Source organism: Platalea leucorodia (assembly GCF_965183815.1).
Source record: "Platalea leucorodia genome assembly, chromosome: 16".
Lineage (NCBI taxonomy): Eukaryota > Metazoa > Chordata > Aves > Pelecaniformes > Threskiornithidae > Platalea > Platalea leucorodia.
Genome location: NC_138838.1, coordinates 11306713 through 11327416, shown reverse-complemented (window position 1 = coordinate 11327416; position 20704 = coordinate 11306713). Strand labels below are relative to the sequence as shown.

Below are 20704 nucleotides of genomic sequence, written 5' to 3'. Positions count from 1 at the left end.
TTGCCATTCGCTTACTGCAGCTCGCAAGTGAAGTAATTATATTGCACACTGTATTTTTTTTTTTCCATATTAGGAGTAAAGTGTTGGAATCAGTCTCCTGTTTTATTTCCAAGCTGTCCCGCTGCTCTGAAAACTTCCTCCCCCTTTCTGCTGATTGAAAGGTTTGTGCATGTAACAGGTAATATTGTAAATGCTATTTAAAGAACCCTGTTGTGGAGAACACGAAAAGCAAGCAAGTTCTTACTCTGAATGCCAGTGAATGGAAATGTGAGTCTTCTCTCTTCTCTCTTTTTCTTTTTTTCCTTCTTTTTTCTTTTTATTCATATTTTTTTCCTTTTGTTATTTTTCTTTTCCCTCTTTTTCCCTCTTTCCCCCTCTTTTTCTTCTTTTCCCCTCTGTATTGTTTTTCTTTTTGTTCTGGTTTTCTTTTTTATTTTTTCCTTTTTCCCTTTTTCTCTATTTCTCTTTTTCTATCTCTTTCTTTCTTTCTTTCTAACTTTCTTTCTTTCTTTTCTTTCTTTCTCCCGATCTCTTCCTTCTCTCTTTTTCCCCCCTCTGTTTTACAAAAATGTATATGCACACTGCAGCATTTTTTATTGCAGAATAGTAATTTAGATTTGTTCCTATTTTGTAACTATACAGAAATGTTTATTACACACTATTTCTTTTACTTGGATTAATAGATGAGTCCCAACACCTTACAGCTTCTGCGCAGATAGTTGAATGGATTTATTTTCTTGTGTGATTTTACAGCAGACAGCATCTTGGGAGCCCAGCAATATAAATTTTACTGAAAAAGCAATACAAATAACAAAAGAATACGTAATCTACATCAGAAATATGCGGAAATGTATATTTTTTTTCTTTAATTCTTTGAAACATCAGGTTTTTATTTCTGTTATGAACCAGATTCAAACACTGAGGCTAATTCTGCTTTACCTAGCAATTTACTAGTTGCTCTTTTTCCTCTGTCACAGCTTCCCTAGCACAAAAATAGGATCAGAAATTAGCGGAAAATGTATGTTAAAATGAATAGCATTAAATAGCATTATAGGTAACATTCAAATATGTGCTATGTATATATATCTTACAAAATACAAAATTCAGAATCTCAGAATTCCATTTGTCTCTGGCAGGTGAATACATTGCAAAACATTTTGGTTAATTTACAGACCAATTTCTTTTTTTCATTACTATGTGAACAACACAGCAACATTTTCCATCCCTTTTCCTAGCTAGCATATAGGGATGTGAATTCACAGAACATTTGATAACACTTAACAAACTTCTGAAAAACATGGAACTTAAAAAAAAAAAGTGTCAAGGCGTGTTTTTTCATAGAAGTAAAGCATGCATGTGGTTTTCTTAGACACTGATATTTGCTGGTTTTTGCAAATGGGGGACATTTGAAATTCTCTTGCCACTATTTTTAGAGTAAGGTGTGGCTGCGGCATTACGCTGACAAAGAGAACTGTTAGTTTTAGTATCACTATTCTAACAGTCAAGCAATTTTCATTTTTAAAAACAGGATGTTAATTAGATCAGTTAGTCTGGTGAGTTTCTGCATAATTTTAAAGGGAGTTACCTTCTTAGTTAAAAACTGACCTTGTTTTTTTTCCCTCCTCAGAATTGTTCCCACATCACACAAAACAAGATTTCAGCACTGTGAACAAAAATCACAAATAAAGCGTACAAAATGTTGTGCCCGTGGCAGTTTGCATTCAGACCTCGTGCTGCTAAGTACAAGTGCTCTGAAGAGAAGGATATAAATAATAACGTGGAGGAAGATAAGAAGATCCATGGGTAAGATCTTTGTCTTTTAATGGTTTCATAGTTTCACTTTCATTTGAAAAGGGAAGATATTAAGTGACATGGGTTCTGGAGAAACCTGTAATGTGTTTCCAAAGCAATAATATTAACCATGGAACAGTTGTCCCTGGTGGTCGCTGGGTGGCGTTGACTTGGTACGGTACATTTAAGCTTTTGTGTCTAAGTTATACAGCCATTGAGGAAAGAAATCATCTTGCTTTCTCTTTCATAGCTCTAAATTTATTTGGTGTGTTATAATGGTTTCATGTATGCTGGGACTTAGGAGGCATGTGTATGCTATAAAAATTATCAAAGTGATTATTAAGGCTGTAACGAAGTTGGTAAAGTATTTCTGTGATACAATTTATACAAGACACTGTATAAAATAAATTGCATGTGCATATTAAATTTCTCCGTTTTCAGGCCGTTACTTATTTCAGTTTTCTATTGCATACCATTTCTTTCTCTGCCCATTCCCTACCCTTTCCTGTCATTACTCAAAGTAGTTTATATTCAAATGTGAAGATACGTGAGGCTGACTAGTGGAAGCGGGTGATCACATACGCTCTGCTAGCTAAAACACATCATTGTCCTCTCCAAACTAAGAGTTTTGTTTGGCGTTTGTGGTCTGGATGCCTCTTGGGTGTTTTTGAACACCTTCTGAAACCTGATATCCAAATTAAAAAGTAGGAGTTCAGAATGTAACACTTAATGCCGAAAACAAAGGAAATTAATGTAAAAGTATGTTATTTGCTTAATGGGCTGGAGACTGGACCTAGCTGAAATTTTCACACATTTCCCTGAAGATTTCAACCTCTTTGTTCAATCCCTCTGAGTATTTTCTGGCCAGATCATCTGGGACAGATGTCCTTTGTTTAGCTTACAGCAATGATACTCAACCCTTACCATTCCAGGCCATATCTATTGTTTTCCTTCCCACGTAGTGATCTGGAAAGGGTGATTCTAGCTTTTTTATTGACTTCTAGTCCACTCCACCCCTCACGCTGCTGCGAACGGTTGGCTTATTGACTCAGTACATCTTTCAGAGACAGCTCTGAGCTTCTCCCTGCTGATGCTGCAGGTAAAACTATCAAAAACTAGGCACGTTGCATTAATACTGAATTGTCTTTCTCTTTTAAAGCTTAGAAAATGATGATGCCAAGTTGTATGATCTGAGCAAGAAGCAGATAGAGATGCCGCCTATCATAACTTCAGCAAAGGCCAGTGATGGGAGAGAGGTCTGTTTTTAGTGCCGTTGTTTGATACTAACACTTCACACGGGTTGTGCTTACTGCTCAAAACTTCTCAAAGCTCTCATGTGGGGACTAACCGTCGTTACATGAGGTTAGCGCCGCTGTGAGATCTTTGGATGAGAGATCTTTTCTGAAGAAAAAGGATCTTTGCTAAGACTTAAGGAAAAGATGTGACCCAGTGGAATTGGAGTGCCCAATTCCTTTATTCACCTTTGAAAACGTGGCCTCTAGTAACAAACATGTCCTTTCTCTAAAATTGTCTGGTTCACTGTTTTCCTGAGACTGTGACTATTATATTAAGGGGCCTTATTAAAATTAAAAAGGTGTTTGCAGTGGCAGATATTGTTTGGTTATTACAAAAATACTTTTTTTTTTCCCATTTCATATCAAACTGTGGATTAGGTCAATGGTTTTGTACTCAATAAACACACGTCGGAGAAGATCACGTTTATACCTAGTTTCTTGAACTTAATTTGTAGCATTTTAATGGTCAAATAAAACTAAAAGTGAAGCTTTAAGATATTTAATAGGTTTGAAGACAGTATGTATTTTTATTTTTTCTGTGTCCAGAACCCCCCCCAAAATGGTATCAAGGCTTCAAACCAAATATCAAGATGTCCAAGACATGTAAAAGTAAGAAACTTGGAAAATGGATCCAGCTTTCTCGACACACTACACCTGACAGCAAAGGAGGTAAGATATGGAAGCCTGAACAGTGATTTTTCATAACTTTGAAAAGATACAGAGTGCAACATTGGTTTTTGATATTTTATTGTTTTTCAGGTTATTAACTGCCGGACCAAAGCCTGCCAGGGGGCACTCATGACCCCAAAGGGCCTGGTGAGAGGTACTAGAGATGGACCAGTTCCACCAGCCGAGCTTTTACCTCAGGCAATAGACTTTCTCAAGCAGTACTACAGTTCATTTAAAGAGTAAGCCAACTTTACCTTCATTTTTGGTATAAAAGTCTTCTGCCTACCTACCTGTCTATGAGACTATAGGAGTGTTTAGTTTCTTCACAGCTATCGGTAACTATCCCGTTAAAGAGCATACATTCAAAGAATAGATAAGGACTATTAGAAAAGGAAATTAAACTATTACTGCACTTCATATGCTATATCCACCAATCCCAGGTCTTGGGAATACAGAAGTGAACTCCATACAGTGCATTCCTCAGCCCCATCCCTTTGAAGTGTGTTACATTATTGTACATTTATAATAAGCAGCTTGGTTAGGACTCTTCCAGAATGTTACCTTCTGTTTTCTTAACATTGGATGTTAATGGGATTAGCTCCCACTCAGATCAGTCTTAGACGTGAATAATGTGGATAAAGCTTTTTGTTTGTGCTGTTCCAAGTATCTTTTCTCTGTGTCCTTTTCTTCTCTGTTTTGACTCTCAAGGCTTTAGCCAAAGATTGGAAGGCCAGCCTCTTGCTTCTCAACCTTGCTCTGTGCTATCATCAACATAAGCTCACTGAGCATGCCGAGAGGGGTGCTCTAGCTTCAGGAAAGACGTTTTTGTTTTTGCAAAAATGGACATGGTGCAGAGGCATCTTGTTGCGGGAAAAGCTGGAACATCTGGTTGGGGTCCAAGAGTTTGCAGTGACAAAGTTTTCATGTGACAAGCTTTCAAATGACAATTCAATGTTTGCTCATCCCATTATAAAACATTATCAGACTTTCAAAGGGACTCAGCCACATAATGGCTACTTCTTTAGACACTTTGAACTCTTCTACAAAGCTTTCTTCCATCTGAATCTTTCTGAAAGTCCCTGTCTTACACAGACTGTGCTCACTTGCCAGCGTATTACATTTGCACATCCCTGTGTTTCTGCTCGTGGCTATTTGATCACATTGATTTACACTATCTTACATGCTTGCCCTTGATCTTTCATCCTGTTGAAAATGTGAAAACTCTCAGACAGTGCAGGCTATTTTCATTCTGTCTGTAAGCCAACAAAACAATTTTTGTCTGTGCTGTGATAAATATTTCCTAATGTTTTGACTTCATTCTCTCTTATCAAACTAAAGAATTTTAGAGTTGGTTTCTCTGACAAAGGAATTGCTCAGCACTTCCTTTTAGGAATGAAAATCCTACTTGCTTTGCTCAGAAGAGCCGTGTCCCTGTGAAAATAATAGAACTTTGAGAGGACAGTCTCTATAATCCTGCTTTTGGGCTGAAGCTAGCCTGTTCCCTACTTTTCATTTGCTTGTGATTTGACAATTTTTTCAAAACTAATCTAGAAAATCCAAATTTAAACTGAAAACTTATACAGAAAAGCTTGTGACCAATCTATGTATGCGTTGGGTGGTGAAAGGACGGCTACTTAAATTTCTGCTGTGTTAGTTTCTTCATTAGGCTAGTAAGCTCTGTCATTTGCACTCAGTAAGTACTGTTCCTAAGTTCTGAAGCCAGGAAAAATTCTCCTCACCAGTCCTCAGTCAGACTCCTAGGTACTTAAGTCATCCCTTTACCTGGAATACCCCCTGCTTTTTGATAAAAATCTCAGACCCTAGACTGCTGCAATGGAAAACAACTATGCTTTGGGGACAAAAGTGTGGTGCAGTGGAGGGAAGGTGGGGAGTAGATGATGGTGACTTCTCACAGCCGAAGCACAGTGAAATTGCTGACTTCATGAGGTGATGGATGTTTTCATAAAGGATAGAGTATTTTAGGTTGCTCTGTTTCACATCCAGAGAGTGTAGATTTATAACAGGGACAGGTTTTTCAGGGCTTATCCAAACTGGCCATATCTCAGCCTACACAGATGCTAATCCCCTCCCTGGAAATCTACCTGCATCCTGGCAGATAAAATCAGTGATGTAAGTAGAAGTCTTCTCGTGCAAAAGGATGCTCAGAAGCTTTATGGCTTCAGCAATGCCTGTGCTCTTCTTGACCCAGAACATAAGAAGAAGGTCTGCAATTTAAATCAGTTCTAAGTAATGAAATTCTGATTGTTTCTTTCCATGGCTGTTTCCTGTTCAAAAGGCCAAAAATAGAAGAACACCTGGACCGACTGGAAACAGTGACCAAGGAGATAGACACAACAGGAACCTACCATCTGACAAAGGATGAACTGATCTTTGCTGCCAAACAGGCCTGGAGGAATGCACCTCGGTGTATTGGGAGAATCCAGTGGTCCAATCTACAGGTAACCTATGAGTCTGGACAGTATGGGCCAAATAGTCATCTGCTGTAAATCACAAGAATGTCCTTTACTTTGGTAAAATACACCAGTTGCTTCAACTGAGGACTACTCCCTCCTGTACATATCATAAGATCAACATTTTTTTTTTTAGTTCTCTGATTCATAGTTGAATGAAAACAGCTGTAGGGGTGCTAGCATAGGAACCAGCTATGTTGTGGAATCAGGTGCATGTCTTAGTCCTTGGAGGATTGTTACATGTGAAAATGATGCCTATAAGAACAATAACAATTAACCTTTCCTTGTGGAGCTACAATTAAATGAAGAAATACTGATTTTTCATGTCACTTATTTCCTTAATCTTTCCTTTCCTTAAGTGCATAAGAAAAATAATGAGCTGACATTACTGTTTCAAAATCAGGTTTTTTCTTTACATTTCTTTTGGGAACATATAGGTATTTGATGCACGTGATTGTAAAACAGCGAAGGAAATGTTTGAGCATATCTGTCGTCATATTCAGTATGCCACAAACAATGGAAATATAAGGTAGGTCTCTTTAATTTTAATTTTAAACAACAAAAATTGCATCCAGATATGGATTCAAAACTCTACATAAGACCTGAAATGCTCTGTCTAAATATTTTGACAACTTGTCTCTGCTCTTAATTCTCCTGGTACTTATATGTTCCTCTCGTGTACCACCAACCGCTTTGAAATTTTGTAACTTTCATGGCTGATGTTGCAAAATCTCTTGTAATTCCTGGGAAAAAGAGATGATTTGAAGATTGAGGGCGGTGGGGAGAGAAGATGAAAGTTTTTATTTCTACTGATGTTTATTTTAGAAATATAAAATAATTGGTGTTGGTAACAATTTATGTCTTAGTAATTAGAATGTTTTTGATGTGCTGCTGTGGTGTAACGGGATTTGATTGTCTCTCTGGGCAGATCAGCCATCACTATCTTCCCCCAGAGGACCGATGGGAAACACGATTTCCGTGTTTGGAACAGCCAGCTCATCCGCTATGCTGGATATCAAATGCCAGATGGGTCTATCGTAGGAGACCCTGCCAGTGTGGAGTTTACACAGGTACGGTTTCAAATACAGAATCGTGCTTTCCACCTTGTCTAACCCATCTGTCTTTTTTTTTTTTTTCTTGCACGTTTATGCGGAGTGGGAGAGAAGTGTGGCGGTAAGGAGTGAATGGGATGTTCTGCCCACAGGTTCTAGATGCAGGCTGGAGCAATAATTATTTACAATCCTGATATAAAAATACTCCCCTCCTTCTCAGAACAGGGTGAGCTAATGCTGTCCTTAAGTCAGGGACACAATCAGTACTTGAACAACCTGACTCAACATTGTTTGAATGGGAAAGATAACCTTTATCACTTAGAATTTACCTCAGCAGGTTTTAGAGCGTTAAGATTCCTTTGTCTTCAAATCCAGGGGGGGAAACCTAAAAAACCCCAAAACGTACTTTCTTTATTTACAGTTGTGCATTGAGCTTGGGTGGAAGCCGAAATATGGCCGCTTTGATGTAGTTCCACTGGTTCTCCAAGCAAATGGCCAAGACCCAGAAATATTTGAATTCCCGCCAGAAATTGTCCTCGAAGTGCCAATGGAGCATCCAAAGTAAGCACACAAGATTTAGATAATTACATTTTTGCCTCTGCCTCACCTTGGCAGGTTATTAGCCTGCGTCTGTGGCAGTCATTTTATGAGTTCTTTGTTAGGATGAAATTATGGTAAATTGTCCTGAAAGATAAAATGCCTCTTAGAACAATGAAATGAGATTTAAATTAAGGAAGCCAATAGTAATTTTGTTGGAAATCTTCTTTTCCCAATCTACATTTCAATCATATTCAGAATTTAAAAAATCATCATTTCTTATGCCAGTGTAAAACACATATAAAATATGGCTGCACTGACAACAAAATGTTTATTGCCTTTCTCTGTTTTTTTTCTTCACGTTTGCTTTGGGAGTGGCCTGCAGATTGCAGAACTCTCCTGTACTGTTCGGCAGTTTCTTTAGCTGGCAGTTCCCAGTTACCACATTGTAAATGAGAACTGTTAGGAGCTTTTGCAGAATGTGCTTCATTCCTCTTCCTGGACTTTTCTGGTTACCGCCTAAAGGCCGAAAAGACACACAAAGTAATAAATCAAAATGCTTGTTTAACAGGTATGAATGGTTTAAGGAGTTAGATCTGAAGTGGTATGCGCTGCCTGCTGTTGCCAACATGCTTCTTGAGGTGGGAGGCCTGGAATTTACTGGGTGTCCTTTCAATGGCTGGTACATGGGGTCAGAGATAGGAGTGAGAGACTTCTGTGATGTACAGCGATACAACATCCTGAAGGTAATCTTCTGAAGTAGAAGTGTGTTGGTCTGTGAAGGGAATGAACTTGGTGGGTGGAGCGTTTTTGAAAAAGAGACGCTATCGGTCTTTGCTGGGATGGGTGTTGTATTTACATCACACCCTCACTTCAGTGCTAATCTGACACAATACCCTGACTGTTGTGGGACATCTTGAATTTCTGCGAAGATTATGACTGCCAGATTGTATGACTGTTTTTACAGTGTTCTGACAGTATCTGTTCCAAATACCTGACTGGAATGGTGAAACTGCAACTGTAAAAAAAATATAGAAAATGCTGTCCAAAGTGAGTTCTTCCCCAATTTTACCCTGAGTCCTGCTGATTCAGGACTTTCGGTCTCTGACTGTACATTTCTCAGAGGTGTATTTCTGTCAGTTCCAGTCTGCTGTTGACAAGGCAGTGGAGTCCTGGTTGTTAGCTGCAGGTCTGGGGCACCTCACCATTACAAATTAACAATGATGACTTATAACCAGCTGCTGCCACTTTTTAAACCATTTAGTCCAGGAGAAAACCACTCCTCACTTCACCAAACTGGAATAGCCTCAAGAACCAGGACTCCATAATTCAAGTTTACCTCTAATCTCAAGTGTTTCCGCTGCCATCGCTTTCCCCAGCATAAGATTGACTCTTCCCCCTTCCACAATACTTCTTCCTGCATATTATCGTGATGAGGAGGAGAAGTCATGAGGTTGAAGTCCCACATAGTAAATTTGCTTTTCCCTTTTCTCTCTCTTTTTCACATGTAGGAGGTAGGAAGAAGAATGGGACTGGAAACAAACAAACTTTCATCATTATGGAAAGACCGAGCTGTTGTAGAGATAAATGTGGCTGTGCTTCATAGCTTCCAAGTAAGTCAACAAGGGTGGTATCTGGAGAGACACTGAATATCCTGTGCCCCTTTTCCCTTTCACTTGTAACAGCTTTATACAAGTATAGTGCCCGTGGACCAATGCTCAATGGAGGTCATCAGTGTAATTCCAATAGAGTTACTCTTGATTTACACCTGGGAAAGTAGAGGAATCCATATTTCCTGTTGTTGCCAGAAAAAAATCTCGGGTGAAGGCAGAAGGGAGAGAAAAAGAAAAGGAAGTTAAGGGCAAGATTGTTCCTCTTTTTAACACATATGTCTAAGTGTCAAAATCTATGTAAAGCCGTTGGATTAATATCTTTTATTTACAATTACAGTTCATTTAACATATCACAGCAATATGAAAGATGGGTAAAAATGAATCAGGGGCTTTTCAGCATGCACTCCCAGTGCTGGAGAGGTAAAATGCTGATGTTAAAAAAAAAAAAAAAAAAAAAAAAAAAATTAAAAAAGGACATAGGAGTCCTTAATCAAAGGTCCACCTCAATCTGTATCTATATAATTGCCAATAGTAAATATTTCCCAGCACTGTATAAAGTCCTTGAAATACTGAGCAAAGCAAAAAGATTACTTTATCAGGAAGAAAAGCAGAATGGGCTTTTTAATGTATGTCTTTCTTTTTGCAATTATTCTAGAAACAAAATGTGACGATCATGGATCACCACTCAGCTGCCGAGTCCTTCATGAAATACATGCAGAATGAGTACCGTGTGCGAGGAGGCTGCCCGGCTGACTGGGTGTGGATTGTACCTCCTATATCAGGGAGCATAACCCCCGTGTTCCACCAGGAGATGTTGAACTACGTCCTCACTCCCTTCTATTACTACCAGGTACACATTATCCAGAAAAATACAATTCTAGTAGACAACTTCAGCAGTACAGATGATACTATGGAACCTGAAGAAGTCTGAATGAGAAGCTCTGGTTAATGAAAGTTCACTACAGAGATTCATAAGTAGCAGCCAATATCTGTAATACTGTGGAAGGCTATATTAGTTCTGTTGAATTCTCAAGCTGTAAGTGAAATGCAGTTTAATGCTACAGAGACTGATCCTGTATTTGTACACAGTGGATTGTATACACAGATTCTAGTCAGTCTGGCCCTTTCAAAGATATACAAATTGTATATGTATTATTTTACATTCCTTACCTAAAGCTTAACTTTTTTTTTTTAAAGGTGGATGCATGGAAAACACATGTCTGGCATGATGAGACCCGGAGACCAAAGAAAAACAAAATAAAGTTTAGCATCTTGGCAAAGTAAGTTGTTCAAGTAAGAGTCTTCATGCTTTTGTCCAAATATTCTATTCTTGTGACGTTTCTGTTCCGCATTTTTTTTTAATAATTACTACAGTAGGAACCACTTGAATTGTTTGAATCAGACTTACCTGTCCACAGGTAATACTCACATCTAAGATTCTTATTCAGGGCTATCTATAGTGTATTGGTTCTGAACAATCTTCCAAGGAAAAGCCATGCTCAAGATCAGTCTTTCCTATCTTGTTTCAGAATCAGTCTGAATTACTATGTAGCTATATTAAAAATTATATGTGATTTTTTTTTTTTTTCTCCCCCCCCCCCCCCCAGGGCTGTACTCTTTGCATCTTCACTCATGCGACAAAGAATGGCAACCAGGTCCAAGGTCACTGTAATCTATGCAACAGAGACTGGCAAATCAGAAACACTAGCCAACAATCTGTGCACCTTGTTCAGTTGTGCCTTCAACACTAAGGTAAGAAAGAAATTTGGCTAGTTTTATCAGCTTCTGTAAGCTTTTTCATTCTCTAAACCTATGTTTTGAATGTCCGGTAAATATAAGTTGGACTAGAACTTTGATTTTGTATTCATTTAGCATAATGCCTTGTAAATTTGGTCAATAGACATCTGACATTCACAGAGATATCTAATGCTAGCTCTTATGTCAGCTAGCAATTTCTCATGAGCTTTATATCTTCCAGATTCTGTGCATGGATGAATACAACATCTGTGACCTGGAAAAAGAAACGCTTCTTTTAGTGGTTACTAGCACTTTCGGAAATGGAGATTCTCCAAATAATGGAAAGGTAATATTCACCTCAGAAGTATATATGAGGCTTAACTCAAAGACTGAGACCAAAGACAACCCTTTCATTTGTCCCATGTACCACAGTAAGATATGGATCAGGGTCTCACTTCTGTTTTAAAGCAGAGTATTTTTCTAACCTTAAGTATTTTATAAATTTTTATACAGACCTTGAAGAACTCCTTGCTCACCCTGAAATTGCTGAGAAAAAAAATGAGGTAAAAATACTTTGTTACTTGGTTTGCATGTGATTGAGTCCTTCTGCATTTCATTTAGCATAACGGAGTGATCTTATTTTCATCTCCTTCTGCAGATATGCTGTGTTTGGTTTGGGGTCCAGCATGTATCCAGAGTTCTGTGCCTTTGCTCATGCCATTGACCAAAAACTGGCCCAACTCGGGGCTTCTCAGCTCATTCCAATAGGTGAAGGAGATGAACTCAATGGGCAAGAAGAAGCCTTTCGCACATGGGCAGTCAGTGCGTTCAAGGTGATGATATAAATAGTTAGCTCATATTTTAGTTCGTTCATTCATTCGTTTTATTTCAGTATTCACTAGCATCCCATAAAAATGGGGGAAAATGAAGGAAAATAAACATCTGGATTTACATCTGAATTTCAAACTCCCCTCTTTTCTACTGCTTGCCTAAGTTCAAGAGGGAAATGGGCCCCTTTTCTATTATTTTTTAATATTCACATAAAGTTCCATGAAACCCTTTGGACAGTGGGATGCTCAGTACGAATAAGGGTGGTAGCATCAGAATTTTTCAAAGTAGATCCTTTTTTTAGCTATATTGGTATAGAAGTGGAACCTTACTGAACTCACTGAACCTCTATAGCATCACTGAACTCAAGAGAATCAACAAACAATAGCAATCTGTGAAACTGATATGTCCCCATTAGGATTATGATAATACTAAGAATAGCATTTTCTACCATGAATAGCCTTATTTTCTTCTTTTTTCTAGACTGCCTGTGACATTTTTAACATCCGTGGGAAAAACAGTATTCAGTTGCCTGAGATATATACCTCTAATGAAAGCTGGGATCCTAAGAATTACAGGATAGTGCATGATTCTCAAACCATGGACTTGGCTAAAGGTATTACCTCCCAACACCTCCTCTGTCTGTTTTGCTTCAGATAGGTCTGAACTGTAAAGGTTTTCTAGAAGTGATATTGGTCATCATAAGATGATAGAATTCATATAATAAAGTACAGTGGTCACAGGAAAAAAAGACATTGGTTTACATTGCATAAATCATTATCTTTTCCAGCGCAATAACATCAGACCACGAGAACTAGCACACATTTTGACAGCCCCAGAAGAGAAGCTGAGATAAACTACTTTTAGTCAGGGAAGGCATGCGTATAGGACACATAATTGACTAAAAGTATATTGCATTCTAGAGCGAGCATGGTTCAGTTCTTTTCTGTATATTATCTGAAGACATTTTAAACAAACCTAATCACAAAATTGCCATGAGTCATGTCCTCTTTTCTCAACAGCACTTGCAAACATTCATGCCAAGGATATAATTCCCATGAAGCTGAAATTCAGACAGAATCTTCAAAGTTTAAAATCCAGGTATGATACCTCATTCTTTTGAATATTGCAATACCACATTTTACTAAAATCTTAAACGTCTGAAATGCCTGCTTATAAACATCTTCTCGCCACAGTTATTAAGGAATATATGTGAATTTTGTACCATCATTAGTAGAAGTAAATCATTATCACAAGACCGCAAGAATACGTACAGTCTCGGCTCTGAGTTAGATAGGAGCTATTGCCCAGTAGAGTCTCTGGAAGTGTAGCGAACTAAATAACTTTGTGATATGGCCTTTTGATACCTACTGAATGTGGAAGGTCTGGCCTATGGTCCCTCTCCCTTGCTTGGTATGCTACATGCCAGGCAAATGTTTACTTCATTTAGGGGAAAAATTGCCCCTTAGCAGAAAAAAAAAAAAAAAGGAAAAAAAGGAAAAGGTATAGTGCAAGAAGCTGCTGCATTCGGTTGTACTGCGAAGCAAGCTGAGACAAGACAATAAACAAAGAAATACAAAAGGATAATCAGTGCTAACGTATGTCTTAGAAATAGCATCCATGAAAGGCTCTTCAACATCCTCTGGTAGGTCTCTCTCATCCCTCTTCTAAATACAGTCATCTTAAGGGACGCCCTCTGAGCTGGTTTAAGATGTCAGCTATTCAGTCTTCAACAGAGCTGGACTTCCTTTCATTGGCTGACTGCAGGCACATTTATTCTATGCTGGACAGATCAGGCAGCACTTTAGCATCGCATTTGTTTTGATTCAAGTACTTCACATATCTGGCTATTATTTGTTTAAGTCTCCGTGAAGTACTAAGCTGGTCTGATAATTTGGTAATGAACACAAGTAAGCCCTTGCCAACTGTCACTTCAGATTTGTTCCTTTTCTGCGCAATTCAAGGGAAATCCTGTCGACATAACCAAGATCTGTCTGATCTCTTTTTTTTTTTTCTACCTCTAGTCGCGTTACCATTCTAGTGAAGCTTTCCTGTGAGACTAATCAGGAAGTGCGCTACCTACCCGGAGAACATATCGGGATTTTCCCAGGCAACCAGCCAGAATTAGTCCGTGGCCTCATTGCACGTGTCAAGGATGCCCCTCCAGCTGATCAGAGTGTCAGACTTGAAACCTGTGCTGATGGTAAGTTGGTTCTCTTTAGACAAAATCACAGAGGTTTTTGACAGATTTCTCTAAAATTCCTGAGAATTTTTATAGAGTGAATTTGATTCCGTTATCCTTTTCTTAAGTTTCAGTAGGATTTTGTTGATGCTTTTAGTTATTCTTATAATTATAGATTCTGATTTTGCATACTCTGGCAGTCCATGGTAACTTCATCAGTGTTCACAGAGTTATCCTAGGTTGACACTGTTTGTAATTCAGTTGCTAAATTGGCCATGGACCGCAATTAAATTAATCAACAGAGTTTGCTTATTGTTGCTACGTATCAGAGTCCTAAAACAGATTTACACGTCATGACCATCTTTTCCATCTTAGTAGGAACAATCTGCTAAATCATAGGATTCTGACACACAGAATGATGATTTCCTCAAATGAAAGACTTTTCGTTTTAAAGTGGTGTTTTGTTATCATGTGATTCTCTGCAGCAGATCCTCCCCTTACAAAAAGTTTGAACCCTCACATTAACCTCTTTTCAGAAGGGCCCTGTGGTCTAGATCTGCTGCAACCTACTCTGAAGTCTTATTTTGAAGGACACTGAGTTTTGCAAAGCTCTGCAGCTGTCAAATGCCGTGGGAATTGCCAAGTGTTCTTTTACTTCCCTCATTTCCAGGTGGCTACTGGAAAAGTGACAAAAAGATCCCAGCCTGCACACTCCCTGAGGCTTTGACATACTTGCTTGATATCACTACTCCACCCTCCCAGCAACTCCTAAAAAAACTCTCCCAGCTGGTAACAGCGGAAGGAGACAAACAGAGACTGGAAGTTTTATGTCAGGTAAGTGTTAGGGCTAGATTTATGTTAGAAGTGCTGTGTACTGGCCCATCCGATGCCCTTTTACTGTGTAGCAGAAGCCTAAGAAGTTTTTGTAGTGATAGTGCCTGGTTTTTATCCCTCTGTTACATGTTCTGTGTGCTTGTAAAACCAACCAAGGTGAGAGAAAGGGTGGTCTTGCAGCTCAACTTGGGCATGGGAATCAAGAGATTTCTTTAGATCTGATCTTTCCTGTGTGGTTCTGGGTGGGTCGTTTTGCCTGCCTGTTTCTCTTGCCTGTCTTATGGTGGTTTCTGATAATACACCATTAAAAGACCTTACAGTTTGGAGGTGGAGGGGTTGGAGGGTAGCTGGTAGATATTTTTTTCAGAGAATTTGGTACCTTGAGAGTAAGAGGGATGTCGCTTTAAGTAGCCAATGACTCATAGGTGTGTTAAGTGCTTGCTTCTCCTGTTGGGTTCAGCAAGGCTCAGCAGGTATCAGTACCTGGGCCCATACACTTCTGTACATCCCATAGCAGGGGTCTGAGAAACAGATTGTACTGCAGTTTCTACATACTCACTGAGAGAGCTGGTATCTGAGAAAATTAGAGCAGGTATTCTGTACTTATGTTTTCAAAAATCAAACAATTTCTTAGGAAACCCCAGTATTGGTTTAGGCAAAGTTTTGAGAATTCTCGGGTGATTTGCCTGCATATCTAATTGAATGTAAAGCAGGAATCTTATTTTAAGTGCCACTTCAAATATTCCTGCTCTCCTGAACTCAGCATGATCTGGTAACATTGTGATGGTGGCCTTTGGCTTTTAGAGCACGGAAGAATACAATAGATGGAAGTTTTACAACAGCCCGAACATCCTGGAGGTCCTGGAGGAGTTTCCTTCTGCTGAGGTCTCAACAGCTTTCTTACTGACTCAACTGCCATTTCTGAAACCCAGGTACTATTCTGTCAGCTCCTCCTGCGACATGACACCCAGAGAGATTCATCTGACAGTTGCAGTCGTAAACTACAGAACAAGAGGTAATGAATTGTTGTTTTCATTTCTCTCTTAATTAAATGATATTTAGGCTGCATTGTGGTTCGTGACAAAACTGTGTCTGCCGTATGGCATGAAGCACATCTGTAACAAAAAGTTTGTATTGTGATACATGCAGAATAGCATACTGCAGTGCAGATGTTCGTACCGTGTCAGGATTTCCTGAAATCCTGCATCATCATCAGTGTATCCTTGTTTTATACATCATTACTAGATATACACTTATTTAAAAAACATAATTTTAAATATAAACTTTAAGTATAAAGTATATATATAAACATAATTTTAAGTATAAACTTTAAGTATAAAGTGATATATATATATATAAGTATAAAAAAACCTCAGTCTTTTTAAAACCTGAGAGCTTTTGAATACTGACAGAGGTATTTTCCTTTGCTCTGATTAGATGGACAAGGGCCTTTGCACCATGGAGTTTGCAGCACATGGCTGAATACAATAGCTCTCAATGAAGTAGTCCCATGCTTTATACGCAGGTGAGTGTACGACAGAGAAAAAAGAAGAAAAAAAAACAACCCACAAACAAACAAACAAACAGCAGTTCTTAGTTCAGCCTCTTCAGTGTTTTTTTTCATTGTTTGCTTATGATTTTCAAGTGCCTGGTGAGTGCAAGTTGGAATATCTGAGTTTGAGAAGAGAGGGAACTCCCTGTCTTCCAGAGATGAGGCCCTTTACCATGTCTTATGTTGAGTAAAATCATAAATCGTTAGAAAATTCTGAAAGAATTCTATTCATATGATACCATCCCCACTGTCAGCACATCCACTCTAGAGCAAGTAAAGCTAAGGAAACAAGTGAAGCCCCATTACTGCTTTCAACTTGGTAACTTAGGATGTGCTGTTCAAAATCATTCAGGAAACTGACACTGAGAAGTCAGTCATAAACTCATTACCTAATTAACATATTTTTGCATTTTAGTGCTAATGGATTCCAGCTCCCAGAGGAGCCAACCAAGCCATGCATTCTGATCGGCCCAGGAACAGGAATTGCTCCCTTCCGAAGTTTCTGGCAGCAGCGTCTCTATGACTTGGAAAAGAAAGGTACTTATGGGGATTGCCACAAGGGGGAGGCCATAACTCGTCCAGCAGCAGAAGACATCCCTAGTCCTACAGACAAAATCTCTGCAGATGGAGACACCCAGAAACATTAGCCAAGTAAACCCCACAGAGATTTGTCATCCCAAGACTGACTGAACACCGCACTGAACCAGCTAATCCATCCCCCTTGAGACCGTTCTGGTGGTCTTGAGGTATTTGGTCACTTGGAGGGAGCAGCCTACGTGTCCTTGTGAATTCGGTATGGTCAGTGACTGCCCCAGGCGCTCACACGGGGCCCCAATATGGAGAGGAAACGCCTCAGCCTGCCTGCGTCAGCCCGTTTGGGGAACCTGCTCCACACAGTTCTCCAAGGACTTGGGCAGGTTCAGTCCTGCTGCAAGACCCTAAAATCAGCAGCTGTCTCAGAGACACACACACTCTCCTTCTCAGGTGTTTAGTGAGAAAGGCTAATGAGAAGGTAGCTGTACAGACCGCTGTACACAGCCAGTTACTGTGACAACGGGGCCCTCTCTGGGGAACGGTCATAAGAGAGAATAGGTCTTACCAGGAAAGACAAAAACACTTTCCAATGTTGGTTTCAGGGATCAAAGGTGGTGACATGACATTATTGTTTGGCTGCCGGCAGCCAGACGTGGATCACATCTACAAAGAAGAAACTGAGGAAATGAAGAGGAAAGGAGTCCTGAAAGAAGTCTACACAGCTTACTCCAGACAACCTGGCCAAGCTAAAGTAAGGCCGGTTCCTTTGTTCTCTAAGGGTTGGCTCTTTTCAGAATGGTCCCTCAAGTTCAGATTTGGGCTCTGTTTAACAATGTTCTTTAAAAAAAATGTTAGCATTTTGCTTCAGTGTATTGTGAACAAGTGACAAAAGGCCCCGCTCCTGCAAAATAAAGGAGAACCTCCCTGTGAACGTCAATACGAGCAAGCTATATAAATACAAAACCCTCATTGCCATATAGAGAGGCATAATAGACTTATAATCAAAACTTGAAGTGCAAACAGCCTTTGAAACTAGAAGCTGGAACATTTTCAGAAACCTTGAATTTTGCAGGATTTGATTAGCCCATGAGTTAGAAATGAGTCGGCTCTGGCCGTTTGTCACCATTTCAATGACACAGTGACCCTGGAAATTAATTTTGCTTAGATGAAATCTTGATTGGAGAAAACAACAGCACTTAAGCTGTCCTCTTTTTAGCTATGCTACTCTCCTGGCAAGTTAGGAGACTTTGGCAGTTGTAACTGGTTCTAAAAAAGAAGAGTCTTAGTCTGCTCTAGTTTAATCAGGAGATAGGTCTAGCCTCCAGATCTGGGGCTTGTAAAGACAGCATGAAGACATTTTTCTTCTCTTTACTGTGGTGCAACACATAGCTGAAATAGATAGGGCATTTAGAACCTTACTACACAGATTCACATTGAATTAGAAAAGCCAATAGCCAAAGTAGCATTTAAGAAACCTTGTCTAATGATCCTTTTTCTGTTTCTAAGGTCTATGTTCAAGACATTCTTCAAAGCAAGTTGGACACCAAAGTGTGCAGCCTCTTGCATAAGGAGGAAGGGCATCTGTATGTCTGTGGAGACGTACGCATGGCCAAGGACGTTGCTCAGACTTTGAAAGGGATGCTTGCAAAAAAACTGAACCTCAATGAGCAGCAGGCAGAGGAGTATTTCTTCCAGCTAAAGGTATGCAGTGATACGCAAGGCGTTCTTTCCAGTCAGACAGTGTTCCAGGATGGGTTACAGGAGGCTTCAAAGTCACACTCAGGATCTTGCGGGCTGCCGGGAGCTTCTCTTCAGCAGAATGCACAAGGAAAAAATCTTTAAGTGATCAGCTTAGTCCACCCACCGTGATTTAAAACGCATAGTTCCTGTTTGGTTAGGGTGTAAGAGTGACACATCGTGTTCTTCTATTACATCTACCATTTTCCCCACTGTCTCCCTTTGGGTCCTGGACATGAGCTTTGCAGTGTGTCTGGAACATCAAGAGTTTGAGACTTTGTTGTGCTAATGGAGGAAAGTGAGTTTAAGAAATTCGTGGGCCCATCACTGAAAACACAGTGCCTGGGTCTGCTGGCTTTTTAGGACCCTTTTGTTACCAGAACTCGTCCTGGAGCACGTGTGTCTGGGATTCGGATAGGTTCCTTTTATTGACAGTAACAAAAGCCCACTGTCACAGACCCAGTCATACGAATGCAATGGACCTTTCAGTTACTTAACTCTCACATAAGGAGGAGCTAGCAGTATTTAATTAATCTCTGGGGTTTCTCTTCTTTTTTTGCAGAGCCAAAAGCGATACCATGAAGATATATTTGGGGCTGTATTCCCACATGAAGTCAAAAGAGGTGTAAGAGCTTTGCAACCCACCAGTCCAAGAACGAATCAACTTATGTTTTAGACAATACTTGCACGCTTGTTTTTATTTAAAAAAACAGAGGGTCAAATCCTCTTTCTTATACGTGTTAAATCATACACATGTATATGATTGTAGGATTTGACTTCTAAACCTCAGCCTTCATTAAGAAAAATACTAAATTTAACTATTGTTGCTATTTATTCTGAGACTTCTTTTAATAGATTATCTTAATAATGAAGATGCAAATTATTTTTTTAATAGTCTATGCTAGTATAAATCTGCTTTTTTTTGTAAATACAAGGAAAATCTAGATTTTTTTTTTTACTGTGTAAGCTAGAACTGAAATATTTTTTTGAAATGTGCTGCTTATCTTTGTGAATTTATTTACATCAGGTTGTTTTACTGTGCGTATTATCTCCACTTTAAAGCAAGCAAATGGATGGCTGTGTCACTTGGAAATGTATAGTCACATGCCTTGTTGAATATGAAACAATATTTGCAAATGAAATAATAATATAATGGTTCATAAGTGGAAATACCTGCTGCATACACTTCCAATGTATATACATGAGGAGGTAGTAGTTTTGAATTCTGCTTTGTACTTGAACCTGAATTATTGTTGTTACAGAGCTTATGGCAGTAATTTCAGACAATTCAAAGCACTTTGTGCATTTGGATTCTATGCTCTGGTTTACTTGACCTGTTTGTAATAAAAGATGCCTTTATATTGAGACAAACAAGTCGGTGTGGATTAAATGTACCTCTTTTTGCTATTGGCTTCAGCTTAAGAAAGTAGGGGTGGGTGAGTTCTCGGGTTCCGCTGAAGTAGGTTTGGGCTCCAACCAATGCTCCTTCCATAAGCGAAGAGCCCGTCCCCAGGAGTTAGGCGGTCTGCCCAAGATTTGTTAGGCATTTTTGTCACTGCCCGGAACGTGTGAATGTGCAGCACAGGCTGTGAGATTGGCTTGCGAACTGCAAGAATATAAAATAGCAATGAGAGCGTATATTTTGCCCTAGTTATATTTTGACTTTGGCTCTTTCTACGCCTTGCAGTTATATCAGAGCTTTTAGTTCTTTCTCTAAAATTACCAGGGCTATATGATCCCATTAAAAAAGCTTAAGGTGAGATTTTCCTGTCATCCCTTGCCTCCAGGAGCTGGAATCTGATGAAGGAGGAGTTGAGACTCAAAAGCCAACAGTGCTGTGTATGTACAGTGTGATTCACGTGTGCTCCAGGA

At 39.3% G+C, this 20704-nt stretch overlaps 1 protein-coding gene across 1 annotated transcript; it reads left to right on the top strand.

Moving 5' to 3' along the window:
* The first annotated feature begins 73 nt into the window (after positions 1-73).
* NOS2 (nitric oxide synthase 2) lies at positions 74-20145 on the top strand. The gene is made up of 27 exons (XM_082328160.1): positions 74-161; positions 1628-1803; positions 2951-3047; positions 3633-3755; positions 3846-3994; positions 6052-6214; positions 6664-6755; positions 7155-7296; positions 7700-7839; positions 8387-8561; positions 9327-9428; positions 10084-10278; positions 10626-10708; positions 11036-11180; positions 11407-11511; positions 11679-11728; positions 11824-11998; positions 12477-12609; positions 13016-13094; positions 14018-14196; positions 14846-15009; positions 15814-16024; positions 16447-16534; positions 16977-17098; positions 17698-17846; positions 18602-18796; positions 19395-20145. Exons 2-27 carry the CDS (start codon positions 1697-1699, stop codon positions 19506-19508), a joined length of 3477 nt encoding a protein of 1158 aa, XP_082184286.1. The 5' UTR covers positions 74-161; positions 1628-1696; the 3' UTR covers positions 19509-20145.
* Positions 20146-20704: the final 559 nt, after the last annotated feature.